This window comes from Nicotiana attenuata, chromosome 11 (genome assembly GCF_001879085.1).
Source record: "Nicotiana attenuata strain UT chromosome 11, NIATTr2, whole genome shotgun sequence".
NCBI lineage: Eukaryota > Viridiplantae > Streptophyta > Magnoliopsida > Solanales > Solanaceae > Nicotiana > Nicotiana attenuata.
Genome location: NC_031999.1, coordinates 15959628 through 15985343, shown reverse-complemented (window position 1 = coordinate 15985343; position 25716 = coordinate 15959628). Strand labels below are relative to the sequence as shown.

Genomic DNA, 25716 nt, shown 5'->3' with positions numbered 1-25716 from the left:
CGATGCTTCGCGTGTTGGCTTGGGTTGTGTATTGATGCAGAAGGGGCGAGTTATTGCATATGTTTCGCGTCAGTTGAAGATACATGAGAAAAATTACCCGGTGCACGATCTAGAGTTAGCCGCGATTGTTCATGCTCTTAAGATCTGAAGGCATTATCTTTATGGGGTGTCATGTGAGGTTTACACCGGTCATCGCAGCTTACAACATTTGTTCATGCAAAGGGATCTCAATTTGAGGTAGGCAGATGGCTTGAGTTACTGTATGATTATGACATCACTATCCTTTACCATTTAGGCAAGGCGAATGCAGTCGTGGATGCCTTGAGCAGAAAGGCAGAGAATATGGGTAGCTTGGCATTTATTTCAGCAGAAGAGAGGCCACTAGCTTTGGGCATTCAGTCCTTGGCCAACAGACTTGTGAGGTTAGATATTTCAGAGCCTAGCTGAGTTCTTGCATGTGTTTTTGCCCAGTCTTCACTATTGGAGTAGATCAAGGCTCGACAGTTTGATGATCCGCACTTAGCAGTTCTCAGATACGGTACTATAGGGTGGTGCCAAAGAGATTCTTATCGGCGAGGATGGTGTTCTGCGACTCCAGGGTTGTCTATGTGTTCCTAATGTCGATGGCTTGAGAGGGAAGATTCTAGAGGAGGCATACAGTTCTTGGTATTCCATTCATCCAGGTGCTACGAAGATGTATCGTGATCTGAGGCAACATTATTGGTGGCGATGGATGAAGAAAGGCATAGTTGTGTATGTAGCTAGGTGCCTAAATTACCAGCATGTTAAGTATGAGCACCAGAGGCCATGTGGCCTACTCCAGCAGATGAATATACCAGAGTAAAAATGGGAGCGCATTACTATAGACTTCGTAGTTGGGTTGCCGCGGACCTTGCGAAAGTTTGATGTAGTTTGGGTTATTGTCGATAGGCTGACCAAGTCGGCACACTTCATTCCGGTTGTGACTACTTACACTTCAGAGAGGTTGGCCCATATTTATATTCAGGAGATAGTCGGTTGCACAGTGTGCCTATTTCCGTCATATTAGATAGAGGCCCTCAATTATCCTCGCACTTCTGGAGAGCCGTATAGAGTGGGTTGGGGACCCGTGTAGAGCTCACCACAGCGTTTCACCCACAGACCGACAAGCAGTCAGAGCGGACAGTTCACATATTGGAAGACATGCTCAGAGCATATGTGATTGACTTTGGGGGACAGTGGGATCAGTTCTTGCCTTTGGCCGAGTTTGCTTACAACAACAGTTATCAGTCCAGCATCGAGATGGTTCCATTTGAGGCTTTATATGGTCGACAATGTCGTTCTCCCATTGGGTGGTTTGAGCCCGGCGAGGCTAAGTTATATGGTACTGATTTGGTAAAGGATGCCTTGGAAAAGGTAAAGTTGATTAAGGAACGACTTCGCACAGCACAGTCCAGATAGAAAAGTTACGCGGATCAGAAGGTACGTGATGTGTCATTTATGGTAGGCGAGAAGGTTCTCTTATAAGTCTCGCCGATGAAGGGAATCATGAGATTCGGAAAGAAGGGCAAGTTGAGCCTAAGGTTTATAGGCCCATTTGAGGTGTTGAGGCAAGTTAGGGAGGTTGTTTATGAGCTTGCTTTACCTCCCAGCCTATCAGGGGTATATCCAGTTTTTCACGTGTCTATGCTCCGGAGGTATCATGCTGACTTATCACATGTGTTAGACTTCAACACAATTTAGCTAGATGAGAGCTTGGGTTATGAGGAGGAGCCAGTTGCCATTGTTGCTAGACAGGATTGCCAGTTGAGATCCAAGAGGATTTTCGCGGTAAAGGTTCAGTGGAGGGGCCAACCAGTCGAGAAGGTGACCTGGGAGTCCGAGGAGGACATGCGGAGCAGATATCCACACTTATTCAGCACTTCAGGTATGAATCTAAACTCGTTCGAGGACGAACATTTGTTTAAGAGGTGGAGAATGTAACGACCCGACCGGTCGTTTTGTTTTCTAGAACCCCGTTCCCCTGAAGCAGCTGGAGTCTTCTTTAAGTTATGATTTTCTGTCTATTTCCTTTCAGACAATAGATTAGTATTCTTTTGTATATTCTACTAGGATGCCCACATACTTGTGATATTAGGTCTTGGCACACACAGTAGTAGACTTATGATTTTGGATTTGTTTACCTGATTTTGAATTGTACTCACTTGCTTCTGTTTAAATTATGTTACGTTTGCAAACCTCTAAATCTTTTTAACAAGTGAGGACATGTTATCCACTTAGTAATTTATTTAAACAGGAAACCACTAGTTTGATCAGTGTTGGCTTGCCTAACAACGGTGTTGGGCACTTTCACAACCTGTAATGGGAACTGGGTCGTGACACTTAGTGTTTACTCTTCAGCTGAGGATTGTATTATGTACCTATATCTTTTTCATTGTTTTACTTGCCATGCTTCGTACTTGTCTACTTTTATTGTACTTGAATTATCGGACCATTGGTGAGTGTTGATGTCGACCCCTCGTCACTACTTTTTCGGGGTTAGGCTAGATACTAACTAGGTACATGTTGATTTACGTACTCATACTACACTTCTGCACTAATTGTGCAGGTACTGAGATAAGTACTTTTGGTGGTTATTTGGGCGCGTAATCGCAATTGCTAAGGAGACTTTGCGGTGAGCTACTTTCTATGTTACAATCCGTATCACATGGAGTCCCTAGTCTATCCATTTTATTTTATTTAGTCTATTTTCTAATCCAGACAGATGTTGTAGTAGTATTTTATATTCTGGTTGATACTCATGCACTTGTGACATCGAATTTTGGGATTTTCTAGTGGATGTTCACAGTTGTACTAATTATTATTATCACTTCGTTTTATGTATTATCCGTACTCGGTATTTTTGTAAAGAAAAATACGTATGTGTTTCATGGGTTTTGTATTTAATTCTAATTATTTTTGAAAAAATCTAATTTTTAAAGGTAAAGTGGATAATTGTGGGGCGCTGTCACGACCTATTATGGGATTTAGGTCGTGACATCGAGGCCTTCAAAATTATCACATTTAAAAGCAAGATTTGTCTCGACATTATCATCATACTTGTTTGAAGGTTCTGCCTCAAAATCATTTTAAAGGTCAAGTGTGACTCCATTGGGGAACTAGCAGAAGAGGCTCCAACGTTATTTTTCTTTCTTTTGATGGAGTTTGGATAAAGTTTGACAAAATGCTCAGGGCATGGCATTCAATTTTCTAATCCACAGCGATGATAATTATTAAGTTTGCTTTTTGAAGGATTATTTTGAGAAACCCATATTGTTCTTCTATTTGCCATGACCACCATAATGATAATAATTATATCGTCTCTTGCCATTGCCATGCTCACAAATATTCATATGGCTACGATAAGTATTTTATCTTCATAGACTTATCACATGCCGCTACCACATTCGCTCCGGTGAATGGAGTTGAACCTATGAGACGAGCTTTATAATTTTTCATCAAAAGAGTATTATGTTGCTCAGTCACCAGAAGGCATGAGATCAAACTTTGAATACTTTTTAAAACTCATTTCACAGTATTGCTTGTAACACCATATTTGAGGCATGAAAAATCATAAGTCTTTTTCAATAAGTCCTCATAATTCATAACTTCCCAAGATAATTTTAATTGGGAAGTATTCGAAATACAAAAGAGTTATACTCACGGTCCTAAAATTTTGCAATCGTAAGTGTATCCACTCATATCGAGCCCTTGGCTATACCATAGCCTTAAGATAATCATACCTTTCCTTCATGTCAATCCATAATTCAACTGGATCTTTTACTGTCAAATATCCAGCCTCCAAACCTTCATTCAGATGATGATGAAGGAAAATGATAGCCTTCACTTTGTCCTGACTCAATGCCTCATTACCTTGAGTAATTGTGTCATCAAGACCTTTAGCGTCTAAGTGAATCTCATCATCGAGAACCCATGATAGGTAAAAAAATTGAAAAATGTCAAGTGCCACAAACTCAAGCTTTTACAAATTCGGCATGATGAAAACTATTAAAAAAAATATGTTGGAAATATAAATAGAAGTACAATGAGTTGAGTAATGGAGGCAATAAACGATTTTATTGGACAGAGAGTGAACTAAAAGGAGAAGATGATGTGTCATTCATAAACAAAATATTTCCGGTAAATATTTAATTAGTGTTTTATAAAATGAAAGTATTAAGTTATCATAAAATTCATAAGTACGACAATACAATAACTTTTAAAGAAGCATACGATACCAGTTGGCAAATGATAGTAGTATGAGTCCGTCGTGAGTAAAAAGTAAGCTTCGTACTGTGATAACGTGTCAAGAAATATAATTTAAATTAATAATATAAAACAAAAAAACATAGGCAATAGGAGAAGAGAAGAAAATAGAACTTTCTTATTTCTTTCTAGTGTTCAAGTGCATTACATATCACATTATGTCTCTATTTATATTATTACATAAAGGCATACAAAAAGATTGTCTTAAATATGACACTAACAATTGGAATTTCGAGGGAAGATCATGGAAGTTACAATCATAATAGTGATGAATAGTAGGAGGTTATTTACATGATGAATGAAAGTAGTGAAACTAGTAGATATTCACATTAACTACTAATTTACAATAATGCTTTTAATATATTTCAAGTGCTAGCCAGTCAAGAAATCCCATGTCTAGAAGATGAAAGTAGCAGAAATGAGAATGTTGAGATGGATGTGTGAGCATACCAGGAAGGATAATATTAGGAATGAAGCTATTAGAGACAAGGTGAGAGTGGCCCTTATGAAAAACAAACTGCGGGAATCGAGGCTGAGATGGTTTTGGACACGTGATGAAGAGAGACATAGACGCTCCGGTTAGGCGGTGCGAGAGGTTAACCATGGCGGGTCTGAGGAAGGGTAGAGGTAGCCCTAAGAAGTTCTGAGGAGAGATGATTAGGCAGGACATGACGTTGCTTCAGCTTACCTGTTTACCTTGAAAATGGTAATTACAATTAGATTTGATTTTGTGGTTCTAAAAATACGTGATTTATTTTTATGCTAGTTTGTTAAGCAATGGATGCTAAGTGTGAGATTAGAAAATAGGATAAGAGCTTGAAAGTAACGTATTAAGAAAATCGAATGGTTGAGACTCGGGGCCTCGAGTTGGCTAATACGGGGCCTCGAGGTCGAGTTAGGCATTAGAATCTTGGGCAATCGGTGTGGAACTAACAGTTATAAAGGCCTTGATGAGGGCTCTTTATGATCAATAATGAACATAAATGAAGAACAATCAACGAATATACAATAAATGTAAGCAATAAATGTAAGTAATAAGATCAAAAGAGAATATGTTTAAGTTAGAGAGCAGAGAATGTTCTTGTTCTTGTATTCAATGTGGTGTGTTGTATCTTGTATGTATCCTTTACAAAAATGACAAGGATCCCCTTTATATATGAGGGGAAATCCCAACATGGTACAGATGCATTTATTACAAAGAAACATAGCTGGTATAGCTATTCGCTAGTTTGGTACAGACTAGTGCGCCTTTTGCAGGCTCTGTCAGCTTTGATCAAGCGCCTTGGGAACTTCCCACTCTCCCATGATAATCATCGATTTACACTACCCCAAGGTCGAACGTTGGGAACCCTCGGGGTCGAACCTCGAGCCTTTGGAGACACGCTTGCGAAGCGTTATAGCGACCATAAAATCGGGCCTCCTGATTTTTACTGTATACAGATAGTCCCCGCGTTTCTTAGAGTGAAAATAATAAGAAACAGTCCTGACTCTTGACTTTCTCGAACATCTCGTGATGACGTCATGCTTGTGATGTCAGTGCTCCAAGTGACTGAAAACATCATGTCAATCCATCTTCAGAGGCATTCAATACACCGCCGATTTATTCTCCCCAAAGGCGGTCATATCGCCGCCGATTCGTTTCCCAAAAAGTATTGATTGCGCCTGGAGGTACGTTTCCCAAAGGAATTGATAGCGCCGTTAGTTATGCTACTGCCCTTCTATAAGTGGGAGGTTTGTTGAATCAAACTCCATCTAGTCATTCTTTAACAGCTTTCAACTCCTTTCTTCTCTTCTTCCTCATCCAAACTTTATTTTTCATGGTTTGAGACTGTGATCGTAAGGTCACACGGCAGCGGTTTTGCCAGTTATGCCATGGCTCTCTTTCAGAGCTCTTCCCCAATGAGTGGGATCATACTGGTTTGTTATTGTTGTTGTTGGCCTGAAATGATGAGAGAGGGGCTTCAAATTGTTCGCGCATCAGCGGATATGTGGTTCTTGAACTGCTGCTCATCTCTCTTAACTTCAACCTGGTGTGGCACTTCACTCCCTTTGCCTTCTCCGGAGTGAGGAGGCCTCATCTACTAACTGTTGCATCCCACACCGGTGCCACGTCTCAAGAAGTGGCTTCACAATAGTAGTGCTGACGTGACCCATACTAGCCAAATTTTTCACCGCGCCACAATTTTCCCGGCATTAAAAGCTTTTGTTCTTTGATAGGCTATAGCCTTCTTCCTCATCCATTGCTGTTTCGGAGGATATTTTTAAGGGCGTCGCTCTGGAGATCGAAATGGGACCCCCGAGGAAATGGTTCTCGCCGATGTCGCCCCCAAGGATATACCTTCGAGAGTAGATTAGACTTCTAGCAGTTGTTTTAATTTCTTTGTTTCTGTGTAAGGATCCTTCGTGGGCTTTTGTAATCATCGTTTATTAATACAAAAATGTTTCTTCAATTTGTCTTTGATTTGTGCCGGATTTCCCTTTGCCTGCGTTTGTAAAGAATCTGAGCATGTGACTTTACCGATCGGTCCGAATATCGGGCCTGGGCGTAGGAATTTCCTTGATTCTCGATTGGTTAATATGATACTCCCTAAAACCCTTTGTCGTTCCTCAGACCAAGTCCGGATTGTATTGATACAAACTTAGGCCGCCGAAACAGTCGACTTCGAATTGAGTGAGAGTGGGGCCTCGAATTTAAGAACAAAACTAAGCCCTCTTAGGCTCCGTTGATAGTCCTCGAGAGACGGAGTTGCTTGACCACCTGAAAATAAAGACAGCCCTCGGGCCTTTTCAAATAGTCCCCGAGTGAGAGTTTATCTGAACTCGAGCGACCTCGAGAACTTGCTTTTGAAAAATGAAGACAGCCCTAAGGCGTCATAGATAGACACCGGATGAGGATACGCTTGGACTCGGATGGCCCCTGGGCTAAAGTAGCCGAGAGAGCATTTAAATTGATCTGAAAGTAAAAGTGGCCCTGAGGCTTCATTAACAATTCTCGAGAGAGAACCGGCTTGGGCTCAAGTAGCCCAAGGGCCAAGGAATCGGGTGAATGACCCGCGTTTGTAATAGCAAAGGTCCTCGAGATTGGGTACCATCTCGAGGCTGGATCGATATGGAAATCTTTGACCCCTCGAACATTGTACGTCAGCTTCACTTGTATGGCACGGCCATGAAGCGTCCGGGATGGTCCCGTCGGTACACTATTCCAAAAGTAATAATGGCCTAGTCGGAATTAATTGGCCTCTAGAGTAGGCGGACAGTCATCGCTTGCTCTATATATGAGTTTGTTTCCTCCCTTTTTGAAGATTCCGCTATTTTGAGCTGCTATCCTTTTTCATAAAGCTCTTCTTCCTTGCATCAGCCTTTCCATCATTTTAATTCAAAGTTTTCGCCCGAGTTTCCATTTTCCTTCTCTTGTTTTATCACAGCCATGACTGCTATGCCCGAATCCGTTCACCAAGAAGAGGAGGGTTCCGCCTCTTCTTCCCGCTCAATCGGTGGTACACCGCCTGCGTCTGGCGAGCCAACCTCAAGATTCTTTGTCTCGAGGAGGCACCTTTCGTTAGAGAGACCTCCCAATGTCGAGGGCCATTGGGACCATGCATCAAGATTCACTTCATCAATAGGAGAGGAACACCTCGAGGCAGTGAGGAGAGACTGCGGATGGGGAGAAAAGGTGGTACTGTAGGTACCTTCTTCGGAAGAGAACATCACGGCTCATACAGAGGGTTTTTTACACGTATACACGTATCCCTTCATGCAGGGCCCTCTTGATAGAGTCGTGCTTGACTTTTGTCGAAGATATCGGGCTACCCTGGCACAGGTTCACCCGTCGTTCTGGAGGATAGTGCTCATGATGAGGTTCTTTGTGGAAGAAGCCGGGCTCGAGTTCACCCTTAGCCATCTCATCAGATTGTACCGACCCTTTCATTGCCGAGGCCTGATAGCTTTGCGATGTCAATCCCTTTGTTGTCGATGATGAAGAAAATGGGGACCGAGTGGATGAATCGATTCGTCCAAGTAAGGACTATCGATGTTATCCCCGTGGAGTTCCTGTCGTTTCCTGAGAAATGGAATGTCACACGTAAGTGGTACACTTGTGTTTTTATCGTTTTTGTTTTTGCTCATGGTGGAGACAAATTCTGTAAAGACGCTTTCCTTTTCTTTTTTGCAGCAACCCCGTGGATGTCATACGAGGTCCCCAACCTGACGGATTGGGCTTGGAAGCTGGAGGCTTGCTCGACCTATGATGAGCGTAAGTGGCGGGATCTATCCAAGGGTAGATGGGAGGCAAAACACTACGGTACGTGCTGTGTGGTTTGCTTTCTTTGGAGGGTACTTTTCCCCTGTATGTACTAACTCCGTCATCGCAGGCAGTGGAATTTATTGAGGTGAGATCGTGCTCCCTCGGAGAGGAGGAGGGGTCGTCGGCTTCCGGACTGAGGAATAACAACAAACGGAAGGAACCCTCACAGGGCGAAGGTGCTCATAGCGAGACGAGTCCTGCCCGGAGGCCCAGAGAAGATGTCTCGGCTAAACCTGCGACACCCGAGGCTTTCGCCCTTGGAAAAATGGTTCCTCCTTTACCGTCGTCCTCTTGTCCCGTCGAAGGTACTTCAAGGGACAAGGATTCTCTGACGCCATCTTCTCTTCCCGTACAAGGTACTTTGAGGGGTGTTCGAGGCCAGGGGCCGCCTGACTCAAGCGAGATCTCGAACGATCACGTTCTTATTGGGAGTGGTTCTGATGGGGCCAATGAGACCAGGCCGGTAGGTTTGTGTTCGACTTTTGAGGAGGCTCAACGGCTCTGTTCCGTGGTGAGATTTGGCCGATTGTATCAGTTTTTCAGTTTTGCACTTTCGCTTTCTTATTGAGCTCCCTTTTCATAGGCCTTTGACAAGCTCAAGTTCGAGCTGCTCCGTTGTGAATCCAGGTTGAGGAAAGACTTGGATGGGGAGAAATCCCTCAGGCTTCTTTATGATAAAAGAGGAGATGATTTGATATACCTGCGGTACAAGGCGAATCGGAGCCTGAACTACGAAAGACACCTTGAGAAACAGATATCCTTCGCTCCGAGAGAATCCATGCTTCTTCTTCTATCCTCGGAGATTAATGTTTTGATATTTCATTTGTAGAGCAAGATAGAGGATCTGAAACACCTTTGAGGCGAGGTTGGCCAGGCCAAGTATGAGTGTAACGGGCTAAGGGTTCAGATAGATGCCCATGTTGCTGCCAAGAAGAATGCTTTGACCAAGGTTTCTGCCCTCGAGGTGCAGTTTCGGAACGCCCGTGAGAACAGCTCGGTTCAGACGAGCAAGATTGCAATGCTCGAGTCCGAACTTTTGGAGATGAAGGCCGAGGTCGTGGATGCTCAGGCTGAAGCTGAAGAGATTCGGGCTAGGGCCGGCAAGAAATTGGCCGTCTATTTAAAAGACACTGCCAAAGCTCGGGCTGAGCTGAGAGGGGTTTCTGATCAAGAGAGCAGGAGCAATTAATATGCCCGGTGTAAATCTCAGAGGGAAACCCTCGAAGAGATTCACGCTAGGGGCTTCGATCTCTTGGAAGAGATAGCGCAAGCCAAGGCGGATGAATACGACTCCAAATTCCTCGTATCTGATGTCGAAGATAATGGAGAAGAGGCCGATAGGGCCGCAGTCCCTGGGGGGGAAATAGACTAGGTTTTTTTTCTTTTGATTCTTTGTACAGTGTTCTTAGAGAAATTTGTAAATGTAGCCTTGCATCGTTTCATACGTGCGTATATGTCAAGAAGCCTTTTGGTTTTTCTCCTTCCATGAATTTCTATTTGCTTGCGTATGTCTTTCTTTGTTTTGAATTTATACGTTGGTCAATGATTGGCTAGGTGAACTGGACTTCAAGTAATGACCCTTAGGTATATAATTCGGCCCTGAGGCTTGTTAGGCTGGCCCGTATGCTCTTGCGCGTAAGCTTGATACGACCTTTAACGTAGGCTGGCGATAGTGGCTCTTATGCGTTTGGTCGGTAGGACCTTTAGTTTTAAGCTGGCGACAGTGGCTCCTATGCTTTTGCTCTTAGGCGTATTCAGTTAACTGTTTCGGGCTCAGTCTTCAAGTCGGATTTCGACTCGAGCTCATTTACCCTTAAGTTTTTGAATTTCAAGCTGGCCCTTAGGCTCTTACGCGTTGGGTTGGTACGACCTTTAATATGGGCTGGCGGTAGTGGCTCTTATGCATTGGGTCGGTATGACCTTTAATTTAAGCTGGCGACAGTGGCTCTTATGCGTAGGGTCGGTACGACCTCTAGTATATGCTTACTTTTCCCTCGTTGAAGTTTTTTATGTTCGTCCGACTCTTCGACGGTTCGATAGGAACCTCGATTTCAAACCGTTATGTGACGATGGGCGAGCACCTCGGGAGGTTTCGCTCGATGGCTGAATGTTTCGAAGCCTGTTGTTCGGAGCTAACATGGTCGAAGATCTTTTGCTTATGCCGAGGTTAGCCTGATTAACCGGTTCTTTTCAAAATATTTTCGAAGTAATTTTTGAAGGCCTGTGAGTTTATTGGCAACGGTCGGGCGTCCTCGAGTCGCGTTAGTTTGGCTGGTACAGCCTTGTGTCCGTAGTCATTGTATTTGGCCGTAGCCATTTAGTCCTCGAGTGAAGTATCTTCGGCGTCAATATCGAGGGTATGCCTTTTTAGGGGTCTTACAAGTTCGAATATATAGCCTTAACTTTAAGATCGGGATTATGCCTTTCGTAAGGTCTTATGAGTTTTAACATGCCTTACTTGAGGTCTTATAGATTTGGTTACTTGGTACAAGTATGACCCATGCCTTGCTTGAGGTCTTACAGATTTGGTATTGCCTTATGAAGGTCTTATGAGCTCGAGGTTGCCCGCATGGGGTCTTATAGCCTCGGGTTGACAAATCGATGGGGTGCCGTCGGTGACAGTCCTCGAGACATCGAGAGTTTCTTGGCTCTGGGGTTGTTTTGTGTAAACTTGGATTTGCCTCATTGAGGGCTTACTAGTTCGAAGTTTCCGACCCGAAGGTCATGTGATTTTGAGTTTTTGACGTCAGTCCCTGAGTGTTCGGGAAGTTTCTGGCTCTGGAGCCGTTTCTTGAAAAAATAGCAGATTTCTTTGAAGCGCAAAGTGTTTTGATGGAAAAAATATTCCTTGATTACTTGGCACAAGTATACATGTTTCGTCGTCAAGGGTTCAACTATTCTATGCGGGTACGGTTCATTTGACCGTTTGGCCCGATACATCATTTTCCTACTGAGACCCTTTTTGGCTTAACTTGACTTCTTCTAGGGGATGATCTCCCGGGAGGATTCCCCAAGTATTCGAGGTTGATTGAAGAGAAGCCTTGAATACTTGTTAAGTTTTTCTCAGGTAGCATATCAGTGTTGCCTCGTTAAAAACCTTGCTGGTAAAACCCTTCTTGGGATAAAACCCGATCGAAGGAAAAGACTGCAACGCATGCCTTAAAACCTGAGGTCTTCAAGCTGGAAAGCGCTTCGGTTGTTCCGATCGGACACCTGTACACAGGTTAGTGTAAGATTTGAAATAAAAGGGGAAAAGATCATACCTTAGTGGTGATGGTGCTTCGAGCCTCGACGTGCTTCAATCATTTTCTCCGGGGACGCGGTACGGTCCTTACTCGTTTATTCGGGTGTAGCCGAGAATGTATCTCGTGATTGCTACTTCCCTGTTTGTTTGTCCTTAAGCTCCTTTGATGTTGAAGGTGTCACTGCCGGCGCCACATCGTGTACCACGGACATTTCTTTTGCTGCATGCTGTTCCCCGTACACGGTTTTTATTCCGTCCTTTGTCGGAAATTTCATCATTTGATGAAGAGTTAATGGTACTGCTCTCATTCAGTGTATCCATGGCCTTCCAAGTAAGGCATTGTATCTCATGTCTCCTTCAATGACATGAAACTTGGCATTTTGGGTCGTGCCGGCCACGTTGACCGGGAGGGTGATTTCTCCTTTCATTGTCTCGCTCGCCATGTTGAATCCGTTAAGGACTCGAGAGGCGGACACGATCTGGTCGAGCAGTCCGAGCTGCTCCACCACTCTCGACCTGATAATGTTGGTCGAGTTACCCGGATCAACAAGTACACGTTTAACTTGAAATGTATTTACAAGAAAAGAGATTACCAGTGCGTCGTTATGAGGCTGAGACAGGGTCTCGATGTCCTCGTCGCTGAACGTGAGAGCGTCCTCGGCATGTAACCCCGAGTTCGCTTTTCCCCGGTGATGGATATTTTTGTTCGTTTGACGATGGATTCCTGTGCGATGTCGACTCCTCCAACAATCATGTGGATGACATGTTGTGGTTCTTCTCTTTTTTTTGATGAAAATTTGCTTTTATTTCATCAAAAACTGACATTACATACCCAGACCAGATTAACGCTGACCATTAATCTCTAACCTCTATTACAAAGTATAACTATACTATGTATGTGATACTAACAAAATTCTATACTAAGGCAAGTTATTTACAGATTCTAATCCTGGCCTCCATTTGATTTTCTTCCTACCCTGTATGTATATATGCATTGCAATTTCCTTACAGACTTCATTAATATTGTATCTCCCCTTGTTGAATCTCATCGAATTTCTTTCACGCCATATGCAGTACACAACCATTGCAAAGGCTGCCGTGATCATTTCTGCCTTACACTCTTTCTTCTTTGCCATGCTACTAATCCATATCATCTCATGGTTCCAGTCCCCTATCAGCCTTTTATGCCCCAGCCATTTCAATATCCTTTCCCAGATGTTGTGGTTCTTCTTTTTTTCTTTCTGTTCGCCTCTCTTTCCCGAAATTAATTTTTGGCTCGGTCGCTGAGGAACTCTCGGAGGTGCCCTTTGTTGAGTAGTCGGGCTACTTCCTCTCGGACCTGTCTGCAGTCTTCGGTCCTTTGATCGTGCGTGCCGTGAAACTCGCACATCAGGTTGGGGTTCCTTTGTGACGGATCTAATACGGGTTTTGGCCACCTGGTTTCTCTAATTTTACCGATGGTAGAGACGATGTCCGAAACGTCAATGTTGAAGTTGTATTCGGAAAATCTGGGTGCCTTCGTCGGTCCTGTGTGTCTGTCGAGTCCAGCTCTGCTTACGAATCCCTGAGGATTCTGACCTCGATCTATCCTTTGGTCATTTCGGGGTATGTTACGCCTTGTGGCGTTTCTTCTATCTTCAATGTATGGTTGGTACCTTTCCTTGTTTGGCTTTGTCTCCTTAGCTAGAAGCCTGCTAGGATATATTGAGCCCGAGGGGGCTCCTAGTTGGTCTTCCTCGACCCTGATCTTCAATTGGTATCGGTTGTGGACATCCGACCAGGTCACGGCGGGATATTCAACCAAGTTCTACTTCAGCTGCTTCGAAGCTACCGAGCTTCGCTCGTTCAAACCTTGAGTGAAGGCATGTACGGCCTAGTCGTCGGAGACTGGTGGTAATTCCATTCGCTCCATTTGAAAGCGAGACACAAACTCCCGCAATATCTCGTTTTCTCTTTGTTTGATTTTGAAGACGTCGGATTTCCTTGTAGCTACCTTGATGGCACCGGCATGTTCCTTTATGAAAGAATTTGCCAGCATGGCAAATGAGTCTATTGAATTCGGGGCAAGGTTGTGGTACCACATCATGGCCCCCTTCGAAAGTGTTTCTCCGAACTTTTTTAGTAGGACGGACTCAATCTCGTCGTCCTTTAAGTCGTTGCCCTTCACTGCATAAGTGTAAGCGGTGACGTGCTCGTTGGGGTCCGAGGTTCCGTTGTATTTCGGAAGGTCGGGCATTCTGAACTTCTTTGAATCCACACCTTTCAGGATCGGGGGTGCACCCGGAATTTGATAGACCCTAGAATTGTAGGTCTCCACCTTTTTGTCATTGGCTTCTATCTTCTTCTCGCCCGATTCAATCCTCTTCGTGAGGTCCTCGAGCATCTTTATGATAACAGGATCGACTGCTGACCCGTTGTTGCTTGATCTTTCTGGTATTTGTTCGGCTCGAGGAGCCGCCTCCGGTGCTGCTGTGCTTGGAGTTTTTTGGTAGCTTTGCAGTTGAGCAATCGCCAGCTGTTGTGCCTGCAACATCTCAAAAATGACGTGAGGGCTAACCTCTCGCTCTTCCCGAGCTGAGATTTTCTGAGCTTCTTGTTGGTTCTCTTGGCGTATACTCATGTCGGTATGAGAGCTTATATCTACGTGTTGGGAGTTGCGCGAGACCACGTCCAGGGGAATTTGTTCTGGTGCATCCTAGGGTTTCGTGGTGGTACTCCAATACCTGGAACAACTACACCACTCTCTCCATGGTCCTCAGGACCGTTGTTCTCCTGTGCATTCACTGAGTTTGACATTTTGACCTGAAATCAAAGATTCTTGGACAAGAAAAGAGGTGAAAGATAACTTGCGTTATGTAGTAAACTAGCAAGAAAACAATCACTATTATTTTTAGCCCCACGGTGGGCGCCAAACTGTTTAACTTGAAAATGGTAATTACAATTAGATTTGATTTTGTGGTTCTAAAAATACGTGATTTATTTTTATGCTAGTTTGTTAAGCAGTGGATGCTAAGTGTGAGATTAGAAAATAGGATAAGAGCTTGAAAGTAACGCATTAAGCAAACCGAATGGTTGAGACTCGGGTCCTCGAGCTGGCCAATACGGGGCCTCGAGGTCGAGCTAGGCGTTAGACTCTTGGGCAGTCGGGGGGGGGGGGAGGGGGGAACTAACAGTTATAAAGGCCTTGATGAGGGCTCTTTATGATCAATAATGAATAATAAATGAAGAACAATCAAAGAATATACAATAAATGTAAGCAATAAGATCAAAAAGAGAATATGTTTAAGTTAGAGAACAGAGAATGTTCTTGTTCTTGTATTCAATGTGATGTGTTGTATCTTGTATGTATCCCTTACAAAAATGACAAGGATCCCCTTTATATATGAGGGGAAATCCCAACATGGTACAAATGCATTTATTACAAAGAAACATAGCTGGTATAGCTATTCGCTAGTTTGGTACAGACTAGTGCTCCTCTTGCAGGCTCTGTCAGCTTTGATCACGCGCCTTGGGAACTTCCCACTCTCCCATGATAATCATTGATTTACACTGCCCCGAGGTCGAACGTTGGGAACCCTCGGGGTCGAACCTCGAGCTCTGCCTCGAGCCTTTGGAGACGCGCTTGCGAAGCGTTATAGCGGCCATAAAATCGGGCCTCCTGATTCTGCCGTATACATTACCGAGGACACGACTCTAGATAGGAAGATGTGGAGGTCGAGAATTAGGGTCGAACGTTGATAGTTAGTCGAGGGTGTCTCCTAGTCTTACCAGTACTTTTAGTAACATTCTTATACTTTCTTGTTCCTAGATCTTTTTATTACATGTTGTGTCATTCTTACAGCATTATTAGTATTATTTTTGTATTTTTTATCTCTAGATATTTGTTTTTATGAATTGTGTCTTTGTTTTTCTTGTTATTATTATGTTCAGTTGCTTCCTTGTCACTGTTTCTTGAGCCGAGGTTCTATCGAAAACAATCTTTCTGCACATTACTCTTTCACTTGTGAGATTATATTGGGTTTGTAGTTGTTGTTATTGTTTGCTTTTAATATCTTACAGATTAAGGACCCGTTTTGCCATAAATGTTTTTCACATTTTTCGGAAATTTTTTATTTTTTTCGGAATGAGTGTTTGACATTGAAAGTTTCAAATTTCACTTGAAGTTGAATTTCGAAATTTTTCAAAAAATTAAAAAACTTCAAAATGTTATTTTTTAAAATTTTCACTTCAAATCACTTACAAAACTATAAAATAGCTCCAAATTGTATTGTCCAAACACAACTCTAATTTTCAAATACTATTTTCACTTAATTTTTTTCCCCACTTTTTTGTGAAATTTCATAATTTTATGTCCAAATGCCCACTAATACTATCTCCGCTCAAACCAAAGTTCATTCATTCAACCATGACCCCTCAAGACAGGTAAGAAAAAATAAATGAATGTTCTTTTTAGAAAATGTCAAATCCTATAAAATCTCAAAATTTCAAAATATGTGAAAAATTCATTTCCAAAATGTTTTCCGCAAATATAAATTCAAAAAACTTTAGTCTTTTTCAAATGCATGAGTCTTACTGGGAATATATTTGATCCCTCACCATATGATGATGAAGGATGAGGGGCTCACAAGTCACAACCTATGAGCTACACATTTATTTGGGACAATTTGTATTTGAATATGTTCAAAAACTAATGAAAAAGAGAAACAAAAAGCAAAAAGACAGCGGGCAGTAATTCTGTGCAGGTTTCTTCATAGTGGGACCATAGTGTCCCCCTTTTACTTCAAAGAGAAAGAAAAAGAAAAGCAGTGGGCCTAGAATTTTAGATTGGGAGAGAGAAGAGAGAGAGGGGGAGATCGGAACACCGACGACGAAACCCTAGCAACAGAATCTCTCCCCGGTCAGCGGGAGCAACTTATCGATCACTGCTTTCTTCCTTCCGCCCCCGAAAAGATGGTCAGTGCTAGCTGTTTACGAGTCAATTCTCTATTTATTGCGTTGATATTGTAAGTCTACTTATTTTCTCATTTGCTTTACCAGAACAAGCTAGGAATAGGGCGCCGGGACAAAGTTCAGCAGTTCATGACCATAACTGGGGCAAGGTACCTTTCTCCTCTCTCTAGTGCTCTCAGAATGCTAAGTATCCTGATTCGCTAACTTCTCTGTTCTAATTTCACGGCGGAACTCAACTCCGCTGCAGAACTTAAGCTTAATTTTTTATACTTTTTTTCTTCTTCTAATCAAGTAAGTTCATTCATATCCTGTTTGCCAAAAAAAAAAGGTGATAAGCAGAAACATGTGGCTCGTCTCTTTCTAGGTTTTACAACTCTATACACTTCGTTGGAAACTGAGTTGCAGTGTTTTGTAGCACATCTGAACTAATGTAAGACTGAAGGAGCATTTATTTTCCACCTTGCTTGTAGTTTTATCCCTAGACTTCTTTTACTACTTGTTGTTGTCTTTGTTTCGGTTTTCTGATTGCGTTACTTAGTGTTAGTTTTGTATTTTCGCTTCGGTTGTCAGATTGGTTTGCTTGTTATTGCCCCTCCCCTTTTTCCTTCATGAGCCGAGGGTGTACCGGAAACAGCCTCTCTCCTTTCTTAATGGCACTCTACCCTACTCGTGTTGAAAATCATACACAGTTTTTAAACTTTAAAGTTTAATGTGATCGATTTGCGTTGGAGGAATGTCACTTTCCTAATCCTGTTAATTCTAAGTACCCTATATTTTAGAAGTGTTTATTCGTCATAGGTCACTGCTCTTGTGACATGATTCCCTGGAAAACGCCGAAACGTTGAAGTCATTTATGCTTGAGCAGTTTATAATTTTTATTTTTCAAAAGTTCTGTGGATTAGGTTGTGATGTTTGTGTAGTACATAGTGATAACTCTCCATTCATCATATTTGTACGCAGTGAAAAAGTTGCTCTTCAGGCTTTGAAGGCCAGTGATTGGAATCTTGAAGGAGCATTTGATATATTTTACAGCCAGTCACAAGTCAAGTCATCTGCTGATACAAGGCGGTTGGAGGAGCTTTACAATAGATACAAAGGCAAGCATTGCATCCTATACCGTGTTAACTAGATGATAGTTGTTTGGTTTTGCAATTTATTTTGTTTGCTCCTTTGATAATGAATCTTTTATGTAGTCTTGATATGCTCTATTAGGAGACAAAGATCTGAGTTATTCTGATTTAACTTGAAAATTGGCAATGGACATTTTTAGATGAGGCACTCTAAACAACCATTGTCTAATCACTTACCTTTAAGAAATATATGCCTATGTGCGTATCAAAAAATGCGAAAAGATAGGCAAAGAATATTAAAGAAATAAATATTCTCATGGCACTTTTTTGCGGACAGGTTATTTTAGACTACATCTTTCAGCGAGAATCTAAGCTGGATTGACCATGTCATTTGTAAATTATTTTAGGTCTTATAGGACCTTGTGGGTTTGCCATGACTTGGGTGCTTCCTATTTTCTTGACATTGGTTAGACTTGAAGCTAGAAAAGATTTACTTGCATGATGTTCAGTGATGCAATCGAGTTGCAGTAACAAGTTTACTGATCATTTCAAGTAATAATAAATGAGTAAGTTATTGTTTCGCAGAGTGTATAACTGGCCAACATGGGAATCCTCCTATTAGTGTAGTTTAAGAGATGAAAATTAACCTATAAAAAAAAGGAGAGAGAATGAAAATTAAGAGTGTCGATAGTGTAATGATTAAGTGAAAACTAAACTAATAAGAAAGGAAAATCAAACAGTCAAAGCAATAATAGGGAAATATCTGAGATTCAACAAATCGACTGCTTTTCATTTGGATCACTTTACATGCCATTGCTTGAAGCGCACAGAAGTGCATGGATTCACGTATGTAGTGATAATTCCTCTCTTCACATTGTTTCATCGCTTTGAGCTCGAGGAGATGTCTTTTTAATACCACAGATATTAACCTTCATGAAATACAAGATTTCTGAATCACTTGTTTTCTCTCGGTTTGAGATTGCTTCTTTGGTGCCCCTAGGGGCTTCAGTCTAGTGGTAAAAACGTAACCCATGATGTGTGGGTTTGTCATACGTCAGGAGTTTGGACCCTGTGGAAGACAAAAGCTTAGTATTTAAGTGGAGAAGGGTAGAGAGGTGGTCCGTTATTCATCAATTTTCAACCCATGCGCTAGCTAGCCTCGGGGATTTCCTGGTTAGGAAAGCGTTGCTTCATTGGATATTCGTAAATTCGAGGTTCTTTTCTTTTGATAGGTAGGATAGAAATTTTTTGATGTAAGCCAAGAACAAGAGAATACTGGTAAAAAGTACATCCAAAACATTGGGATCATTACAAGTTGTGTAGAGCGTTGAGAAATTCAATCGTGTCTTTCCCCTATGTGGATTTTGTATATGTTCCCTAGTGAGGGAAAGCATCTTTTGCCTTGTGACTACCAATCAAGTACCTATATTACCATTTACAATAATTCGAAAAACAAATTTGGGGAAATGGATCAAGCTGTATGACCGTAAACAAAAGCTGCTTAGAGTTTGCTAATTTTACTGGAAATTTAAAGTAGCTTTCTTCACTATGTGCATCCAAAGGGATCTTTTACACAAATGACTATCACGAAACATCTGGTTTGTGTTTCAACTTGGATTCTCTTACTAATTACATCACTTTTGTGGCGGACATTCTTTTCTTTTGCAGACCCGTACTCTGACATGATTTTGGCCGATGGTATTAGCCTCCTCTGCAATGACATTCAGGTGGGTTGGTCTAGTTAGTTAATCTAACGAGTCAAGGGAGACTTGTTATATTGTTGTAGTTTTCAAAAAAAAAAAAAAAATTGTGTAATTTTTCCTTTTCAAACTGCTTGTAAATTTCAAGCTGTATAACATAATGATGTGTAGGTATATTGCACTTTATAGCTTCTCCTACCTATTTTCTGTTAAGTTATTATTCCTGATTATGCTTGAGTAAATGTTCTCTTTTGTTTCACTGTCAGGTTGATCCTCAGGATATAGTTATGGTATGTGCTATTCACTATAACCCTCTCATCTACTTTTTTCTTTCTGTCTCTCTATTCCCTTTTAAGGACTCGTTTTGGGGGTAGGATTTGGATCAAAGGAGAGGTTTATTAATAGAACCAATGATAAGAAGTAATTGCATTGTAGAGAACTACCATTTATTATACTTTTACAGTGGGCCATATGGCTTGTAAATTTTGAGCTTATACAATTGTAGTTATTGACTTAATCAAACCCGATACTCGTTCCTGATATCTGATGAATTCATGACCAAATGACAATTAGTACCACAGTAAAATTGAAGCCACACAGCCAATCAGGTTTGGTTCTTCTATAGCTTGCTGGCCTGCTTGTTTTATGTTTTTGAACTAAGATGGTGATCTTTCACTCAACAGATATGTTTTAAATTTCTGCTTTCTTATAATTTATACAAAATATAAGAGTTTAAAAGACTGTAAATAATAATAATAATAAGAGCTTAAAAGGTTCAGCCTCCAACTGTTGGAATATTCTCAACTATCAGGATAGCCTTTCGGCTGATAAAGGATTGCCATAAAAATTCTTAAAGCATTGACCGTTTTTGTTACTCCACCTATTCTCGTTATTGTCTTGCTAAGAATCATCCCTTGAGTAGTTCTCTCGCCCATTCAAAAAAATAATAAAAGCAGAGAAAGATGAAAGGGAAAAGGAAAAACCATTAAGGAGTTGCCTTTTTGCTTTTTGATGCAACTATGTAGCTTTGTGCTTCTACTTATAATGTTTTGCATCTTGTTGATGCCATCAATTGACCCAATACCTTCATCAGATTTTTTTTGAGGATTTACCTGATGTTTTATTGACATTAAAAGACTGAATACAATTACAGTTGGTTCTTTCATGGCACATGAAAGCTGCAACCATGTGTGAATTCTCCAAGCAGGAGTTTATTGGTGGACTGCAATCCCTCGGGTAAGCCTAGGTTAAGACCTGTGGACTTCTATAGTATTGTCTCTTTTACTCTGTCTACCACGAATTTTAGATGTTTGATCTAATGAAGCTGTCCAGACCCCACTTGTGGGAAATTACTGGGTTTGTTGCTGTTGTTGTTGATCTGATGAAGCTGTCTCCTGAATGGCAGAATAGATTCATTGGAAAAGCTCAGAGAAAAATTGCCATTTATGCGTTCAGAGATGAGAGACGAACGTATGTGATGACATGGAAATCTCCTTGTGTTGTCAAAGAAGTTTTTGCCTTGTTTTAATAATTTGCTATATCAACTCTAAATCTAGTTAACAAGCTCTTTGAACATTCGATTTGATTTGATTTAATCAGATGAAAAGTCCTGACTTTAAACTTTTTATTTACTTTATTCAGATAAGTTCCGAGAGATTTACAACTTTGCTTTCAGCTGGGCAAAGGAGAAGGTTTGTCTTACTGATCTCTCACCAATTTTCCCTCGATAATTCAAAGGCCGTCTGGGTTTCTGCTTGTTCAAATTGATTAATGTGAATTAAGAATTATTATTTCCTCATGCTTGGGAGGCTTCCCCTTCCCTTTTTCCCTCCGTCTTTTGTGCATTCATTTCATTTATTTACTTAAATAAATACCAGTCATTGATAATGATGTCTAAGAAACAGCAACAAGTCACTTTTTTAATGAGCTTTTGAAAGTATTTCCTTTTCTTTTTCCCATTAAACCAAGATCCAATCTGAGTTTCTCAATTGTCTGCCACGTTACTCTAGGTATTTAAGCCTCTATACTACTTAGTCTAATAAATGAATGGTCGTATTTCAAAAGCTACTTAGAGGTCTTAGCTTGTACCTACCATCTTTAGGTATGAATATGATTGCTTTTCTTGGAAGAAAGTATCAGGTTAGGTATGATTGCTTTAAACTCTTGACGCGAATTCAGAGGCACAAGAGAATCTAAAGTGAACTAAACCACTTTTTCTAGGGCTGTCACTATTCTCCAATGAATTTGAATTCAAAAGGAAATTATCATCAGCCACTCATGGTTTTAACTGTGTATTTTCTTTTTCCTTTTCGTGAGAAAAGACCCAAAATAAGATTCCTTCTTTGGGAATTGCCTTGGCAGTTTTATATGTTATCACCGTACGCTATGTCACTGCTCACTTGAACAAGATAAAGCAAGGGAGAAAATTTTGATTGCTCAATGTTAAAGCATATCTTACTAGTAAGCCAAGAAAAAGTATAAAGGTTTGCTTACTCTAACATTCGCTTAAGTTCTTGAATGGAAAACTCAAAATAATTGGCAGAATTCAGACTACTGACAGTTCTCTTTTTATTTCATTTGAAGCTAGTAATTGGAGCCCTGGATGGATTATCCGTAAATTTTTTTTTCCAATGTTTTTTTGGCTCGAGAAGTTGGATAGGTATCCAAGTTCAGCAAATGTTGTACCATACCTGTGGTCATTTTAACACCCTTCTGTTTTTGCATTGTGAAGATGTTTATTGTACTTAACATATTTCAATTTTGGGTGATGTGATATGCAATGAGGTATATGTTGGCAGATGAGATTTGTAGGCTTAATATATGAGGATTAGTGCTGCCTGTCTATGAATTTTGCTCTTTATTTCAATGATTGGTTAAGGGGAAAATGGAAAACAAATATTGGTAAGTTAGAGATGTTTACAATTTTGCAGTCCTTTGCGTAAAGAAAGAAATTGTATGAAATTCCATCCTGAAACAACTCTGTAACAGATAGTCGAGATGATCAAAACTGCAAAGGGAAAACTCTTAAATCAATTAGTGGGTTTATGTTTTCTGCTCTTCGTTGCTTTGTATTAGTTCTGCATACTTCTTAAACAGGAAGCTCTCAGTATTTAGAGGGTGTTTGGATTGGCTTTTATGTTGGTCAAATCAGCTTTTAAACTCTTTTTAACTTTTTTCAGTGTTTGGCAAAGCAATAAAGTGCATAAACTGCTTAAAACAAGCCAAAAGCAATAAGCTGGGCGACCCCAACTTATTGCTTTTTGGCTTAAGAGCTATTTCTGTTGAAAAGCCACTTTTTTTAAGCCAATCCAAACGATCTCTTAGTCTTATGTCTAAATTATTAAATTGTGGTTTCGGGAGGACAAGTTCTGAATTTTCTCCAGTTTGCCTTTGTAATCTTATTTTGTTATTGGAAAGGGTGTAGGAGTACTAATGTCATTTTTCAGACAAGAACCTCCCAACATAATTTTTGATAATGGTAAGGTATTATTCTTGAAACAAAAGCACTAAGAAAGTGCTACACAGGCTTTTCAAGCTGTGCAGGAGGCTAAGCATGTCTAGTAAGGCATTTACATCGTTTACAATAGACTGCCTGCGCCAAAAAGATACCAAAAACATATTTACCAGTATATATGAGTAATTTCTTTCTTCCAAGCTTCCCTTACTGCATCAGAGACACTGATGTCCTCTTCTTAAATTTCAGGGTCAGAAATCTTTGGCCTTGGACACGGCTATTGGGATGTGGCAATTGCTATTTGCTGAAAAGCAGTGGCCGTTGGTTGATCATTGGTGTCAGTTTCTACAGGTAATTGGAAGGCCAAAAAAGGTGCTGGATTTTGTATTTGTTTTTCTCTGTTCACTGGTTTCTGTTTGCTTCACGTACATATCTCAATATGGTTTCTCTCTATCTTTGCCGTTGTGTCTGCTTCTGTTTCTACCTTTGGTATTTTTATTCCATAAACTTAACCAATCTGCTCTTAAAAGTGATCTGCTTAAAGAGGATGCTATAACTCACCTCTAACCCCTACTTTGATCTGCCACTTAATTCAGGCACGGCATAACAAGGCTATTTCACGGGATACTTGGGCTCAGCTACTGGAATTTGCAAGGGTAAGTCACTCCTCATCTACTTTAGAGTATTAGCTTTTGAACTCACCCAGCGTGCATCCCTTACTCACCTCCCAACATTCCATTTCTCTCCACTGTCTTTATGTTAAAGCTTTACATCAGTATATATTACCTAAGTTGACATTTGTGACTATCAATACAGTCTGTGGACCCTGCATTATCAAATTATGATGCTGAAGGAGCTTGGCCTTATCTTATAGATGAATTCGTTGAGTACTTGACTGAAAATGGTGTTGTGCAAAAAGGTCAAATTAGTGATTGGAGCCAGAAATGCTGATGGTTTGCTGCTGGTGCTGCCTGTGCTGTGTATGAGTATTGTTTGGTGTTTGAACTGTTTCTAGTTTTCAAGAACAAGTTCATGTACAAAATACGTGAGGGAAAGGACTATTCTAAGTGCAAAGTAATTGTTGACTTGATTTGGATTTCTTGGACAAATTAAAGACTTGTATATGGGAGCCAATTTTTTTAGCCCCAGGAGAAGCAAAATATTGGGGAGCCGATGATATTTCCCAACACTTTCTAACAGTGTAAGAATCTTGAGCTAACTTCCATAGTGTATCATTTGTCTCTTGTAGTTCATCCAAAAAGAAAGAAACAAAAGGGAAAAGAGCTACTAGAGTAACCCGTATCATTGGGTTCTCTCCAGTGTTAGTTCAGCTAACTAAGTTGAATTAGTCTCTGGTGCCAATGGCTAAACCAATGCTCAATTTAGAATCTTGGCATACCTACGGGCCTGTAAAACCATTGTTTCATGCACGCATGTAGTAGTAGTAACTACTCAGTGGTGGTCATGTTGAGATTTTAATGTAGTAATTCTTTTGCTTCGGAATAATGTTGTCCAAACCTAGAAATTATAGAAAGCAAAATAAAAAAAGATTTAGGAGTATTCATTAGTGCATTACCCAAGGACAACATTGAACTTGAAGCCCATGGAGAGTCTGCGGTTCTTCCGCACGTACGCACGGGTAAATTTGCAGAAGCGAACAACGGTTATTGTTTCACTCTTTTTTTTGGGTTGTTGTAAAGGTTCACCATTCTGGCGACAGCTTAGGCATTGACCTCAACTTGTATATTACTAGCCAAGAGGTAAATACATGTAAGGTCGGGGCTACAAATCTGTGTACCCTATCCCCAAACTATACATCAAAAAGTTTCTTTCTAGTTCTAATTCTGGAAAAGGTCAGTTGCTCCCTTTCTGTCTTCATAATAGTTTTCACTCTCCCAGGTGAAGCATTAGCTTCTGTGAAGAAAGAAGTGGACTGTCTCTTTACTCCCTAGTTAGCTTCCCTAAAACAGTGAGAGAAGCTAGAGTTTCCTTCATTCTTTAGCTCCACAATCTGCCTGACTACGTGAACAATTTGCCGAGATGTGACTGAAACTCTGTTTATTACATTTATAACTATTCGGGAGTCTGCCTCCACCAAAAAATCTCTATAACCGAGATCTAAAACTAACTGCTATTAGGATTACCCTAACTACGTCTGAGCGGATTCCAAATTATTTACTATGGGTGTGTTTAGTATGAAGGAAAATATTTTTTGGAAAATGTTTTTCAATTTTTTCATGTTTGGTTGGGTTAAATATTTTTAAAAATATTTTTTTCATGAACACATTTTCCTCTGATTTCAGAAAATATTTGCTAGAAAGAGGAGGAAAAATATGTCCCGAAACTCTCCAACTAATGATTCCAACCCTCCCACCCACTCCCGCATCCCCCCTGCACTCCCCTCACCCACCCCTGGCACTCCGCCCCCCCCCCCCCCCCCTACCTGACCTTGCACCCCCAACCTCCCATAGTATTCTCATAGAATATGTATAAATGCTCTTGGGACTATATTTTGTGCTTATCAACCAAACACTATAAAATAAGTAAGAAAATCGCTTATTTTATTGAAAAATATTTTTCATGGAAAACATTTTTCTTTACCACCTGCTGGACCTAGATTACCCTTGTCGCATCCATCTATGTTCAGTTTGGAGTGACCATCAGGTGGCTTGAGCCAATTAGCGGGGATGATCATGAGTCTAGGTTTAATT

At 40.9% G+C, this 25716-nt stretch overlaps 1 protein-coding gene across 1 annotated transcript; it reads left to right on the top strand.

The window, feature by feature from the left end:
* LOC109234172 (DCN1-like protein 1) lies at positions 16679-24251 on the top strand. The gene is made up of 11 exons (XM_019400043.1): positions 16679-16784; positions 16869-16930; positions 17742-17878; positions 19520-19578; positions 19818-19841; positions 20705-20787; positions 20957-21021; positions 21193-21242; positions 23255-23356; positions 23602-23661; positions 23822-24251. The coding sequence occupies exons 1-11, from the start codon at positions 16782-16784 to the stop codon at positions 23954-23956; spliced, it is 780 nt and encodes a 259-aa protein (XP_019255588.1). The 5' UTR covers positions 16679-16781; the 3' UTR covers positions 23957-24251.

What these genes read in the sequence shown, in the direction of transcription:
- LOC109234172 (XM_019400043.1), top strand. An exon ending in GCTTTACAATAGATACAAAG is followed by an intron (nt 17,879 to 19,519) that starts GCAAGCATTGCA and finishes TTTCTTTTGCAG; the next exon opens with ACCCGTACTCTGACATGATT. An exon ending in TCAGCTGGGCAAAGGAGAAG is followed by an intron (nt 21,243 to 23,254) that starts GTTTGTCTTACT and finishes CTTAAATTTCAG; the next exon opens with GGTCAGAAATCTTTGGCCTT.